At 36.0% G+C, this 15,954-nt stretch overlaps 1 protein-coding gene across 1 annotated transcript in view; it reads right to left on the minus strand.

Moving 5' to 3' along the window:
• Positions 1-14,785: 14,785 nt before the first annotated feature.
• LOC149541705 (IAA-amino acid hydrolase ILR1-like 5) overlaps positions 14,786-15,954 on the minus strand; it is a 138,663-nt gene continuing 137,494 nt past the window's right edge. Inside the window, exons 4-5 of the mRNA XM_089796827.1 lie at positions 15,599-15,727; positions 14,786-15,434 (exon numbers count right to left, since the gene is read on the minus strand). Of these exons, the coding sequence (XP_089652953.1) occupies positions 15,048-15,434; positions 15,599-15,727 (516 nt within the window). The 3' untranslated portion in view covers positions 14,786-15,047. The remainder of the gene's footprint in view (positions 15,435-15,598; positions 15,728-15,954) is intronic.

The following is a 15,954-nucleotide window of genomic DNA, read 5'->3' on the forward strand; positions in this document are numbered from 1 at the left end:
TGTATCCTTGAACCACTTAGGACCCTTATTACCCATTAATGTATCCTACAAATGTTATGCTACATTAATGTATGCTATGCGGTTTTAAATGGTAAAGAGGGATCATAAGGTGTTGTAAGGAGTCATAATGGGTCATAAAAGGTTCCATAATATATTAATATATCCTAATACCCCTTATCACCCCTTATCATACATTAATGTATCATTAGACTTGTAAGATATGTCAACAGATAATGGGGGCATAAGGGGTTGTAAGTGGTCCTTAGGGATCTTCGGTTATATTAATAAATTATAGGAGAGCTTGGGATATCCCAACATTCATTAATATATCCTAAGACTCCCAAGTTACATTAATAGGCAATGGGAGTCGTCAAGGTCATTAGTGGTCCTATGAGATCCTAGGATATGTAATGCCCAACTTGAGAGCTCAGAGAAATTAAGTTAATAAAGTCACTAAGTTAACTAAACATTTCATTTTGTTTAAAGTTTAAACAACATGATTTAAAAGAGTATGGGAGAAATATAATGATAACATATTACACTCACATAATTATTTTTACCAACATAGGTTACATTTCTCTTGGGTTCCTAAATAAGGAATCAAACGTATTGAGTTTGATTAATTAAGTGCCCAAGATAATTATAAGAACACTGTTACACAACCATAAAGATTATAAATACATTATCTTACTACATGAACCATTATTATAGCTAGTTGCATAATTAAATTGATTCCATAAAATAATCTCATTTCATTACATCCTCTGCACAAGTCATAGGGTATGCTTGAATAATCCAAGTACATAGAATATAATAAGGATCTCAATTATATTATATGCATTAATCAAATACATCAAAAGAAAGGAAAGTGTCTCAAGTAAGGGGATCGTGAATAATAAGATACATCATGTAATCTTCTAACACTTAAACATGAACAAATATGTTAGAAACTGTATTTAGTTGGAAAATCATTATGCTTGGTGGGCTTTAGCTATAGTGAAAGCACAATGGTCTTTCGAGCTCGCAATTTTCTTATCCTTTGGCTATTTGTTTATCTTTGGCAAGGACATCACTCTGATCTCATTAACTTATTGGTTTGTCGCACATCTTCCAAAAGCACCTTTTTGGCACTATTACTATATCACAAGATGTATTGGGATCATATTAAATGTACTTTGGGTTTTGACATTGATCTTCTATGATCATCTTTTATATGGGGTTATTTTATGTATTGACTTTATTCATGCAAGGAATGGGCTTTTGATAATTGTTTGAATGGGCTATAAGGCAGATGTTGCCTATTGTTGATACTCTTCTTCATTTGGGGTTGGTCTTTTTTGGTTAGACACTAGCTCCTTCTCTGTAGAGTTAATATTCTTGCATATTTGTAATTGGCTCAATATTTTTTGGCCTTTCTTTGGGTAGGTCCTTAGGGTTATAAGTCTTGATAGTTGTAAGGGTGACGATTGGAGATTTTCTTTACAAATTCTTAACTCCATAAACCTTTTTAGAACCTGCAATAAATATGTAAAAATTTGTAAATATTACAATTTTACTACCACCTAACCTCGTGAATCTAAATGGTCCACTCCCAACATGCTAAAGGAGATAATATCAAGTCCTCAAATATCAATGTACAAGATACATCTAGGTAACTAAATATGAGAAACATCATAACTTTCTATGGAATGGTACTACAATACAGTAAAGATGATAACCCAAGTCCTTGAAAGGCAACAACAACTGCAAGAAACCTTAAATGTATATAGGGAAGTGTCATCACATGAGTCAACTCTAAGGTAATCTAGTAGCCTTTCTAGACCACTTCCCCTAGTGACTATGTGACATCAGTCATCTCTTGTACAAATAATATCACTAACTATACAAGACCTTTGTCAAGCATCTTCTTCCACTCCCATCCTAGCCATTACAAGAACTCGAGGCATGGGCGAGGAATATATATTTTTAATTAATTTTTAACCACTCTATTATTTTATGTTAACACTTGTATTAAGTAACCTTCAATGAGTTGTCATAGTTGTCCACTTAGTGGGTTGACCCTAATTATAAGCCACTCCACCTCTACACACCTAGATTACCTATTGTAGGTTCGTGATTCAAGAGATAGTTGCCAAAGCTTTGATAATCAAATTCATTTCCATGTAGCTAACTTTATAAATAAATTCTAGGTTCTCAAACCAAATCATCACAATAGAATTCCAAGGATTCACTTAACCTAAACTTAACATAGTCGATTGGGATTAATAATCAAGGACGTAAAAGTCACCAAAAGCAAGTAGTTGAATACATAACATCAATGAAATAGACAATCCCAAGCTTCTAGTTTTTACTTTCCTACCAGATTTCTTAACCCCCAAGAAGATGAAAGCGGACTATTAAAAACTGGTTAAGCAAACGTGATTAGTTTGTTTACCTAAGTATTCAACTACAACTTCATTATGAATTAGTAAACAAATATGAATTTTCCATTTAGATATTGTAATTCAATCAATGAAAATAAAACATCCAATTAATTATTAATAATAAGAAAGAAAATTAATTTTTTGTTAAAATTTTATTAAAATACTCTTTAACAAACATATACATGCGACAAGGGGGTATGACCCCCTTCACAAATTTAATTTTTTGTTTAAAATTTATTTGTTTTATAATATATTTAGTTTTACTGGTTTATCTTATAAACTAGTAGGTTTTATATATTTTTCCAACTGGTTTTAGTTTTTTTCCTAAAGCTATGTGTGTGTGTCTGCCTACCTGCGTGCGTGCATCCGTGCTTGTGTGTCTATTTGTTTGTCTGTTTATCTAAGATGATATGATTTTCTTTCAAATGAAACCTATGATTTTATTTTCAAATTTAAATTTTTTTTCTTTAAAAATAATGATTTTTCTTTTCTAAGTTTTTCAATAAACAAACCCCAAAATTTTACAAACATAAAATCCAAAACTAATTTTCTTCATTTTTTTACAACAAAAGTTAAAGAAACGAAAAATTGTGTGTGTGTGTGTGTGTGTGTGTGTGTGTGTGTGTGTGTGTCTAAGATGATAAGATTTTCTTTCAAATGAAACCTATGATTTTATTGTGTGTGTGTGTGTGTGTGTGTCTGTCTGTCTGTCTGTCTATCTTTCTGTCTGTCTGTCTAAGATGATAAGATTTTCTTTCAAATGAAACCTATGATTTTATTTTCAAATTTAAATTTTTTTTCCTTTAAAAATAATGTTTTTTCTTTTCTAAGTTTCTCAATAAACAAACCCCAAAATTTTACAAACATAAAATCCAAAACTAATTTTCTTCATTTTTTTACAACAAAAGTTAAAGAAATGAAAAATTGTGTGTGTGTGTGTGTGTGTGTGTGTGTGTGTGTGTGTGTGTGTGTGTGTGTGTGTGTGTGTGTGTGAGATGATAAGATTTTCTTTCAAATGAAACCTATGATTTTATTGTGTGTGTGTGTGTGTGTGTGTGTGTGTTTTTGTGTGTATGTGTCTATTTGTCTTTCTGTCTGTCTGTCTAAGATGATAAGGTTTTCTTTCAAATGAAACCTATGATTTTATTTTCAAATTTAAATTATTTTTTCTTTAAAAATAATGATTTTTCTTTTCTAAGTTTCTCAATAAACAAACCCCAAAATTTTACAAACATAAAATCCAAAACTAATTTTCTTCATTTTTTTACAACAAAAGTTAAAGAAATGAAAAATTATAATCAAATATCTCACAAAAATTAACAAACATGAAGAAAACGAGCTTTCTCAAATAATCGTTTTGCAAAAATTGACAAGGTCAAGATCCTACATTCAAAACACCAATTGAGAAATCTAAAGCAATAGGAGACTCAAGCCAATATGAAGCATTTCCAACTTGAGGCTATGTCTATTCATCAATTCAAGCTGTCGAATCCTCATTGCAAACTCATACAATTTTATCTCCAAATTCCCCTTTCGAACTTGCTCTGCCCAATTATCTTTCTAAATTTTCTCCCTTAAAAATGAGCCAATATTCTTATTATAGAAACTATTTACTATTAGGGTTTCCAAAAGTTGAAAATCTAATTAGGGTAGGTTTAGTAAAAGAATAATTTTCCTTTAATTCTTCATTGACTTTACTTTTCAAAATATCCCAAAATATCATTTTTGAAGGAATTTGCTCTTAATTTCCAGAAATATCCAACTTTATGAGGTTTGACTTCTTTTCCAAGATATCTCATTTGTTGATATTTAATTTTTTTAATTTTAATTTTATTATTCTCAACTTTGAATTTGAAACTAATATTAATATTTGTCACAAGATATAAATAGGTAATATAAAATACATTACTTATTTAAATAATTATTCAATTAAATTGAAATCTTACAATGTGCAATTAAATTCATCTTTTAATTTAACCAGGTTTTTTTATTAAATATAAATATTTAATTAACTCCTATAATAAATATAACTTGATATTTAATACTACAAGCATGTGACAAACTAAAGAAAAAAGTCGACTAAATCCATCAATACAAAACCACAATCAAGGGAGAAAAGGGTTACATATTCTATGTCACTTGACAACTTGATTAGGTGACCAGAACAAATACTTGTCGACTATGTCAAGACAAACTAAGGTTCAAATTGAGATTTGACCTGATTAATATCACCTTGCTTACCATAGAGTTTTTGCAATAGGGTGCACTCATCTTGGCAATTCATGAAAGTTAATGCCTAGTACATACAATAATGCATAAGAGACGAGCATGTACATATATCTCATATATAGCAGACAATGGTGGAGAGTAGTCCATCATGTAGACCCCACAAGTAGGTGACTACGAGTTTTTCTCTCAACCATACAAACACATCAATTATAAAAGTAAAACACACGGATAACTATAGACATGCAAGTATGGGATTAGTATCCAATAAACCATGTACATACATGATAATGACTTAAGCGTGTAAAGTAAATACATCATGAGAGAAATCACAATCAAACATTGAAAGCATATAATATATACGCATAATCTCATGATATAAAAGCATCCAAAATGTAAAGTTGTACAACATATCCTCAATAATTTTGAGTAAATTGATACATGCATATGAAAACCAATTTAAAAGAGTACAGATTTCACCAAGACGAATTTTTTTAAGACAGTTTCCATTGAACAAGAACACTAAATCAAGGATGTTAATTGTAGAAATTCTTGAGATGAAGTGTTTTGAGAGGTTTCAGAAGATCTCCTTCTGTCGTTTAGAGTTTATAGGTTCCAGAGCCAAATGGTGTAGGGACCCAACCAACTGAGTTCAAACTTCCATTTCAATTCTTGATTCATTTAATTTTTTGGATTTCCTCTCAAGACCAAGTCTTCAAGTTGAAATTCTCTTGGATGTACTTTCTAGTTGTAGCTCTTAGACATCCTCTTTTCATATACCCAAAGGCGATCAAACCTTGCTTTCCTATGTTCATCCAATACATTCAATTCTCAGACTCTTGATAGTCTCTAGTCTTCATTAGCTACTAGTTCTTGCAAGGACACTCTTAGCAATGGTATTTCTACCTCAAGTGGTAGGACCACTTCTGCCTCATAAACCAAAGCAAAGGGACTGGCCTCTATTGGTGTGTAGATGCTCATTTTGTAAGCCCACACATATGGATTAAGTTGCCTGATTTTCCCACAATTTTGCGTAATAATTTAAGGACAACCTTGTTTGATGCCTCAATCTATCCATTACCTTGAGGGTAATAGATTAATGAACAATGCTGATAGATTTTGAACTTCTTAAAAAATTCCTTTATATCCTTATTTATTAATTGCCCTCTATTGTCAGTCATAATTGAAGAGAACATCTACTATTTGCAAATGATATAGTTCAATATGAACATGGACACATATTTGCCAGTTGATTTGGTGAGACCCACCTCGACCTCCTTCATATATACTAAGTGGCCATCATGATGTACTTGTGTCTGCTTGATGAGTTGGGATAGATTTGACCTACAAGGTCAAAGGCCCATTGTTGGAATGGCCAATGGGTGATAAAGGGAATAAGCTCCCTTAGCTAGAGTGTGTATCACGTTGCCATGTAATTGGCACTATTTGCAAGACTTTGCAAACTTTACTATATCCTTCTCCCTAGTTTAGTAATAGTAGCTAGCTCTCAACAACTTTCGAGCTAACAATAGATCGTCGGAGTGAGACCCAGACACTCCCTTGTTGACATCGACTAACGCAAGTTCAGGCTCCTCTCATTCTGGACTCCTAAGTAGGGTTCCATCAAGACCTCCTTGAATAGATTGTGAACACTAATGACATATTGTATGGCATTGAGGATAAAATGTCTTCTCTCAATCCTAGTTAAGTTGTCATGAATGATTTGATTGTGGAGATATGAGAAGACTAAGGAGTAGCAAGATGAATCGTGGTCGATGATGGCATAGACCACTTGAGAATTTGGGGAATTATATGCTGCATGTGGTAATTCTTCCACCAAGAACTCATAGCACGTCTCATGTTCCTATAGTTGTAATATCGATGCTAGGGTACCCATTGCATTGGCTTCTTTGTTCTTTGCTTTGGGAATCTACTAAATGTAATCAAGACAAAGTACTTCTTTAGATCATCAATCTTGTGCCTATGAGTCATGAGTTTTTCAACCTTTGTTTGATTGTCATCATTTACTTGATTGATGATAAGTTGTGAGTCTCTGTAGATGTTAAGGTCCACAATTTTCCATACAATGTCCATTTTCATGCCATTTAACATGACTTCATATTTGGCGATGTTATTAGTACAAGGAGATGATAACTTCTACGCCTTGGGAAAGGTATATCCTTGAGGGATGATAAACAAAACTCCTACACCTAAACCATGTTGTGTGAACAATCCATCAAAGAATAGTTTCCTTGTTCGCTCTAAAAGGTGCATGATTGATGCATCCAAAAATTTAACATACATTGTGTGATCATCTTGAACTAGCAAATTTGTTAACTTGTGTGGAATTGCATGTCTCTTTATGGCTTTACGATCGACATACTCAATGTCAAATTTGGTTAGAATCATCATCCATTTAGCTAGTCTAATTGTTAGCATAGCTTTGTTCCACATGTACTTTATGGGATCTATTTTTGCCACTGGCTATGTGTAGTGCGCGAGCATGTAGTGACAAAGCTTCTAAGAAGAAAATACCACTGTCAAGCAGGCCTTCTCAATGTTGTTGTAGTTGAGCTCGTAGGAGACCAACATTTTGCTAATTACTAATGCACTAGACAACCCTTTCTTTGTCGTTTTCGCCTTCTTAAGCTAATAGTGACCCCAGAGGCATAGCAGTTGCACAAACATAAAGTATCAGAGGCTTCCCTAGGATAGGAGGTATCAACACTGGTCGATTTGCAAGGTAATTGGTTGATTTAATCTTTTGTTGCAATCTTCATTTCATTTACATGTAACTCCCTCGTGGAGTGTCTCTGTGAAAGGTTGAGCCTTGTTAGCCAACTATGAGATAAATCTTTTGATTAACTAAAGTACCTTGAGGTGCTTTCATCTGATTGATGCTATGTGGAGGTTGCGTTTTTATTATTCCCACCCTCTACCACCCACCTCTAGTCACCCTGCCAAGAGCCACCCCCATACCTGTTTTTTTTTTTAGGATAGTGATCAAGATCTCTTCATTTTTCATTTGAGAAGATTCCTCTACCCCACTAGCTTCATGGATCATAGTCAAGTGTCCACCATGTTTCACTCACTAGCTATCGTGATTTGGGGATCGGCTCTCTTCTCTATCCCCCACCACTCCATTCCTAGCACTCCTAGATCTGTTCAACGGAATACTTGTCCCATGAACCAATGGTTTGATGATGCCTGTAAAACTTTCCATTGTACCTTGCGCTTGGCTTTTGATACTCGATCCCCCACTTTCACCAATTTACGACTCTCTTACAAGCGCTTTCTTCATTGTAAGAAATGATTATTTATTGCTTCACAAGGCAAATACCTCTGTGACACACTTATTCAGTATCCCAAGTTGTTTTGGCACATCATGTTCCCCTGGCATAGCCAACCCCAGTCCACCCCCGACCTTTGCCTCCTTGCCTCCTATGTCTCCATGTTGTATGACATCTCGGGTCAGCTCGCTCCCCTTCCCAGCCCACTCCCCTATTGTCACTTATTCTCCACCTCCAGCATTTACGAGGCCATCAAATTTATGAGATGCAACAAGGTGGCCGATGAGGAGAGTTTTTAGGATGAGCTCTTCAAACTCGGTACCACAATCTTGGGCCCTTATCTCTCTACGCTCTTTAATAGAGTGGTTTTTTTTAGTTTTTCGAACTCATGGTCGAGACATGTTATTCACCCGATCCATAAGTCTAGGCTAGCCTCCGATCCTAGAAACTATCGGACCATCATGATTGGGCATACATTTGCCAAACTTTATGCTACAACATTGAATACTATTTTATATAGTGAGCTTGATAGGAGGAATTGCAGGGCTAAGGGTCAACCAGGATTCAAGGTAGACTACCAGACCATGGATCATATCTTTATGCTACGGGTTATTATCGAGGAGGCTCGACAATGCTTGAAGAAAGTCTACTATTGTTTTGTGGATTTTCGTAAGGCTTTTGATTCCATCCCTAGAGCAGCCCTTTTTCAAAAACTGAGAGATATTGGTATTTCTGAGATCTTACTGATGGCTATCATGATGTTATATGAGACAGTGATTGGTAGACTCAGGACCACAAAGGACCTCTTTGACCCTATCCGGAGCACCATTGGGGTGAAGCAAGGTTGCTCCCTCTCGCTCACCTTGTTCGGGATCTACATTGATGAGCTTGAGGCCTTTCTCAGTGACTTCTTGCTTTCCGGTGATGGTTGTCATCTACACCAGGTATTGATCTCCATCCTTCTCTTTGTTGATTATGTGATTCTTCTTGCCTCTTCTCTTAAGGGTCTTCAAAAGCTTTTGGATAGACTTGCATCTTTTTGCGAAATGAGACAATTGGTCGTGAACCTTGAGAAGACTTGTGTTATGGTCTTCAACAATCTGAAGATCTCAAATCTCCATTTTCACTTCCAAGGTAGGGAAGTTGAGATTACATCATCTTACACATACCTTGGGGTAGTTTTCTAGATCTCGTTTCAACTTGAGACTAGTCATTCAGCCTCAGATTAGTAAAGGGTTGGATTCCCTTCCATGCTCGAGAGACAGTGCTTCACACACCACTTTCAGGACACATCGTCTAAGCTATCCCTCTTGGATTCCTTAGTAAGACCCATAGTGCTCTATGGTTTGGTGGTTTGGGGTCCTTCCCTTTTAGACTTGAATTGGGCCATGATCGAGTGTACCCAAACTCTGCTCCTTCGTCGGATTATCAAATGTCATACATCTACCCCCCACAGTATTATTTTGGCTAAGTTTGGAGCTCACCCATTCAGGCTTGCAGCCATTTTAGACCTAATTTGGTTTCTCCACCATCATTGTGGCTTTGCAGACTCGGCTAAAGACCAACACAAATACCCTTACTTAGCCTATTGCTCCTTAGTTGCTAGCGCAGACTCTGATCCAACCACTAGAGCCCATTGTTGGTATGCTCAAGCTACTATCCTACTGAGTTCAATTGGGATCGACATTGATCATCTCTCTCCCTACCAGTTCTCATTGGATGCTCATGCTCATCTACTCCCCTCTCAGCAGGAGTTGAATGGGCATGTCAGACTTGACATTTACAAGTAGTATATCATATGGACCGAGGGGGATCCTCCAGGGGGACTACATCCGAGGATGGCTTTCTATACCAAGCACTTCTTAGATGTTCGACATGGGATTATTGTACACCTTGAGTACTTACATAGATACTAAACAAATGCCTTGTGTATCTCCCTTGGCTCCTTCAGGGTGGGCTCGCACAGACTCCAGATCCAGGTCAATCACCATATTGCTATAGAGGATTGAGTGTGTAGACTTTGAACCTTAGTGAAGGCAAAATTTGAGATCCATTTCCTTTTTAGATGCCCCATATACTACAAGATTAGAGGGAGATTTTATTGTCTATTTAGAGATTGTAGATCCCTCTCGGATTTTTTCAAGTATACAGATCAGTGTTGCATTGAGCTCTATCTTCATAAGTCCTTACAGCTTCGTGACCATTTTTTACAGCTATCATTTCCCAGGAGTTAGACCCAGGCACAGCTTATTACGACCTTCTCGCCCTTAGCTCTGGCTCGGGGTGTGAAGCGACCATACAGTTTCCCTAACAGAAGTCATTCTAGATCTGTGAGACTCTGCAAGGGATCTCTTCACCAACAACATTCCTCTCGTAGCACTCAGCTTCATCACAGACCTCTGGTAGCCGCACAAATCTGTTATTGTTGGACCTTTTCCCTATGAGGACAAACACCTAATCTTTTACGTGATGTCTCTTGCTTTCTTCTTCTTTTATTGTACTTGTTCTTTTTTGGACACTGTTTGGTGCTTCGTTTGTCTACTTTCTTCTTGGTGTTAGCTTCCAGTCCCATAGACCCATGTTGTGGTCTTTTTTTGGACATTAATAAAAATATCTTGTCTTATCTTATCTTTACTCTTTTGGGATCAACTTCAATTCATTTTGCCAAGACTATGTATTCGAGTAATTTCCCTAATGTGACTCAAAATGCGCACTTCTTAGGATTAAGCCTAAGCTTGAGTTGTTCTATACAATCCAAGATTAGACCCAAATTGTGCAAATATGTCAACCATACCATAGATTTTGCCAAGGTAGCATACACATAGTCCTTTCTTTGTGCATCATGTTAGTAAATATGGTTGTCCTAGCATGTTGGTAAGTTGCTTTACATTCTTCAACCCAATGGGTGTGACAATCTGACAAAAGGTTCCCCATGCACATGTGAAGCCCATCTTCTCTTGATCCTCATGAGCAATTTTTATCTAATTATACTCAATGTAACAATCCATAAGGGAGTACATCTCATATTCTGGTGTCATCTCAACAATCATATCAATGTTGGGTGAGAAGAAAACATATTTAGGATATGATTTGTTCAAGTCTCTAAAGTTCATGCATATTCCAATTAATTTGTCCACTTCAAAAAATTGGACAATGTTGGATATCCTCTTTGCATAGTCAATAACTCGGATAAATTCATCTTTTAGCAACTTTTCCAGCTCATCCTTTACTAACAAGGTCACATGTGGATTCATTTTTCATAGTTTCTATTTGATTGGTTTCACTCTAGGAGCAATGGACAAATGATGCACGATAAGATCAAGATCCAATCTTGAGATATCAGAATATATCCATGCAAAATTGACTTTTTTTCCTAGAACAAGTTAGTGAAATCATCCTTTTCCTCCTCTGATAAGGATTATGCTACATGTATGATATGTTGTACCTGTGTTGTACCCAAATTGATTGGCTATGTTGGCTCAATCAAAACCGATGACCTTTCCTGAAAGTGACTTGCCAAATTATCACACACCTCATCCTCAAGTGCCTCAAAGATGTTTTCACCCTTGGATACATCTTCTTTCTTTACTTGTGTGGGTTCTGACACTACCATGATGTAGCTTTCTTTGTCAAACCGCTTCACCTTCATTTTAATTTTATGACTAAGGTATTTGATATCCACCTCTATCATGTTCACATTTCATTTACTTGTGGTAGAGGTGAGGGGTTCAACAACATTCAGATAACAAGTCAATGCATACTCATTGGGAAATGTAGGCCCATTTTGATTGTTTTATCTTGTTGTGTCCAATCGATTAGTTCAGGATGAACTAGAGGATGGAAGTGGAAACTTCAAGGGAATTCATGGTATGTATGTCATAGTTAGCAATTGGCGAGTCAAGATCTATAATCTCATTTGTTACTAAGGTGTTTAGCCCAATAGGGATCCTAGAATTGTCATTGATGTTTGTAAAGACAATGTGTAGACCTAACCCCTAAGACCTAGCATTTGACTTCTCTACTACATTATACTGACTTGAGAATGTATGTATGGTGTCCACCTTTGTCTTCTATAATATCTTACATGGGATTCTACTCATAGTCGTGTGAGTTGTTGGTGTTGGTTTTGGATCCACTAAGGAATCAAGAGATGATCATGTTTATTCATTCCACCCTAGGATCCTCCTGTTCTTCGTAGTTTTGTTCACGAGACATAGAAGCCTCTGCATTATTATTGAAGGTAATTATTGGGGATTTATCTTGTTTTGATGTCCCAAGAGTGTTATTTGTCTCTTGTTGTGTTGTTTTTTGCAAGGATGTAGCCTTAAGGAGCCCTTCTAGACTTTGAGGTTCCAGGTATTTAAAGGGAGTGTACAACTCTCCTTGATATGTTGAATTTGGCACTTGAATATGTAGCAATCTCTCATAAGACATGCTTTCAACTTCGGCCTCCTCTGCGGACTCTTCACTTTCCTCATCAAAGATGGGGCATGTGTATGTTGTTGGGCAAAACTTGACTTCATGAATACCAACTCCCACATCATGCTCTCTATTTTTGTACTCTACTTCAATGGGATCTACAAGTCCCTCTCTTTTTTTTCTTAGAGGTCATATACCATCTTTTGTGCAAGGTCATTCGTGGATATATCACCGTACTTGACCTCATTGTCATCACCTTCTCCCTGATATAGCCATGCCAAGATAGCTTTATCCCTGTTCTCATTTACTAAGAAGATAGATGGTTGGACGAATGTACTATCATGGATGGTCATTGCTTTAGTTAACAGTCTCGCAGCATCTGAAGGTTTGTTGTATGACCTAGGACATTGTAGAAGCAAAAGGGATGAATCCATTGTGTATTCTCCCATGCCATTGTCTATGATCTTGAATTTCTTTTCGCCCTCCAATGATGTAGCTTTTCACTTTTCAACTTGTTCTTCTCAAGATGCATCTCAATTGTGTGGGCAAAAGAATCCACTTGTTTCACATTGTGTGTATAGCTTGTATCTTGAGGAATTTTACCTCAATCCCATTGTAAGGAAATTTTATACATTCATGGTAGGTTGACAAAATTGCTTGCATTCCATGGATCCAAGGTCTCCTCAACAAGATGTTAAATGCAAGAGGTAGACCCAACACCTTACATATGATGTCCCTTCCTATGGGTCCTACCTTGATCAACAATACCACAAGGCCTTTAGAGAACTTTTCTTCATCATCATATGCTTTTATTGTGATTTTCCAATAAGGGTCAATTGCATGCTCTGAGTAGTCGAACTACTTGATCAAACTATACATACAGATGTTTAACCCAACACCTCCATCTATTAAGATGTCTTTAACACAGTGCTTATGAATGAGAACCTTGATGTGTAGAGGTTGATTATAAGGGTTTTTAAGAGATTCGTCATCTTCTTTAGAGAAGGATAGGTAATGTAATCAGAATTGATGACTCACCACATTCTGAAATTTCTCTACATCTATGTCTTTAGGCACGTTTGCAGTGATCAATGCTTGCCCTAGGATCTCCCTATATTCAAGTGAGATCTTTAGCAACTCAAAGATTGAGATGTGCACTATCATTTTTTGTAATTGGTCCACCAAGTTGTAATTAGCTATTGTGGAGGTGGACACTTGTTTTGATGTTGTTACTTTTGAGGGACTTACTCCCTTAAGTATGACCTTAGCTTGGTTGTGGGTTACTACATTTGAGTACTCATGCTCTTCATTAAGATATTGAGAGAATGAGAAGGAAGAGTCTACTCCTCTTATAATTAGTTTACATGTTTTAGTGTTATGTTTTGATGTCTTTTTCTCGCCCTTGATGGTGATCATGTGAACAGACTCTTTAACTGGTTCCAACATGTTTATAATGTTGTCGTTGTTGGGGTAAGTGTAATTTATCTTTGCATCGCCCTTTGGATTGGATGTTTCTCCTTTTCATCCTTAGGTAAGGGCTATTTATACGCTTAGTAATCATTGCTATTTTTGTATGCTTTGAATTGCAAATGGCAGAAGGAAAGTGGAAGCCAAATATTTCCCAATCATTATACCACCTTGGAAAGATTTGGCAATTACATTGGAAAACACTTTACAAAGGTCAAGAACACCAAGATGGGTGAGAAAGGAAAATGAGTACTAGAGGAGAGGAAAACCACTACATAGCCCTAAAGCTAAACTTCCACCAAAACCAAATGGCCTCCCAACACTCTTGCATAAGATGTTGCACCTCTATCCATAAAACCCACAATCTTCCATCCTTATCCTCGAGATCCCACCAAAGAATTAGTTCGATGCATTGCCTTCTCCTCCCCTTTGTTTGAGCGTGCATCTCCTTCTTCGTCGCCATTGCTAGAGAAATTGTCATCATCAGAGAAAACACTTCTGCACCTACTCATTGCCATCTTTAAGTTGTAAGTTCTTTCATTAATCCAAATGCCAATATTCTCTGTAAAACAGTTGCAAACACAACTAAAAATGAAATATTGTGCACTCAGATTGAGTTGAGAAGAACACAATAAAAATGGAACACCATGCAACATAGATAATGGTACTAAGTCTATTAGATTTTGCAGTGAAGTATTTAATCTTGCACATATGAACTACAAAATACTTAAGTGGGAATTCATCTATATATAGATTTTGCCAAAGATCTGTTGTTTAAAAATAACCTTATATAAGTAGCTGCCTGGCCACACTAGTAGGCTTAGAAAATACACACATAGATGAAAAATATCAGGAATAAGATTATGCGCAGCCTATTACTATTTATTTTAATATTATGAATATTTCCATAACTCTGCAAATCAAGGACAAGTATTATATGAGAAAAGAAACCAGAAGAAAGGATACAAGTAGTTTTGGTCAGTATAAATTATTTTCAGTTAATCTGCTCAATATTTTGATAACTGTTCACAAATGAAATTATTAAGCTAATTTATTTACAATAAGATTCATATAAAACTAGAAAAACATGCCGAATATTTCACAAGAGCACAAAAAGTTATCTCATTTTACTTTATTGCAGAATGTTCCTGATCTGTTTACCTTAACCTCTCACAAAAGATCTGAACAAGTAGGTACAACTGCTTCTTGATTCCAGATCTCACTATGCTTTAGAGATTTCCTTCAAGCTCTGATCACTCAAATATGTTTCAGCGAGGGCAGTATGTAAAGCGGTTCCCACAGAAAGTACTCCCTCATCCAAGAAAAAATATGGAGAATGAAGTGAAGGACAGGAACCAATCTTTTCATTTTGTACGCCAACCCAAATCATTATGCCAGGTATGGTTTGTGAATAGAAAGCAAAGTCTTCTGATCCCATTACCTGCTCCCCCTGCTTTACATTAATTTGACCAAATAGCCCTGCTCCAACGTTTTCAACATGATTGTATAGACTTTCATCATTGTATGTTGGAGGACACTGTGGATCTTCATCTTCCCTAAAATCTACAGATGTTGTACATCCATATAAAGCTACCTGCTTTTCGATTACCTGGGACATTCAAAAAATAATAGATCATTCCATCTTTGAGGATAGCTTGCTACATCCACATTGTCTCTTTGAGAAAAATTACAGACAGCTCAAATCCTGAAATTCTAAGAGTTGGACAATATGACAGGTATTTGTGGAACTGTATTTGCACGTAGAGAACTTACATCTTTAACTCTTTTCTTGAGATTAGAAAGTCCTTCATTTGTAAGACTACGTATCGTACCTCCCAACTTCACATGGCTTGGAATCACATTTAGTCCCTTTCCACCGCTGACAAATCCTATTGATATAACCTATATTTAAGATGTTTAAAGATCAGATAATCTCTTGATATACCAGAGCAATCATATTCAGACCTAACAGAAACACAAAAATCCTCTATATTGGTTAATAGCAATGAAGACATGCATAGTTTGAAATTGCTTTATATTTGTACATGATTCAGATTATGGACATCTTCTATGTTTATAAATTATAATGATGCTGTCAAGTCTTTTTCTAGTTAAATTTTGTAGTTGTA

Source organism: Cupressus sempervirens, chromosome 8 (assembly GCF_028749045.1).
Source record: "Cupressus sempervirens isolate cs-2001-9-10 chromosome 8, ASM2874904v1, whole genome shotgun sequence".
NCBI classification, from domain to species: domain Eukaryota; kingdom Viridiplantae; phylum Streptophyta; class Pinopsida; order Cupressales; family Cupressaceae; genus Cupressus; species Cupressus sempervirens.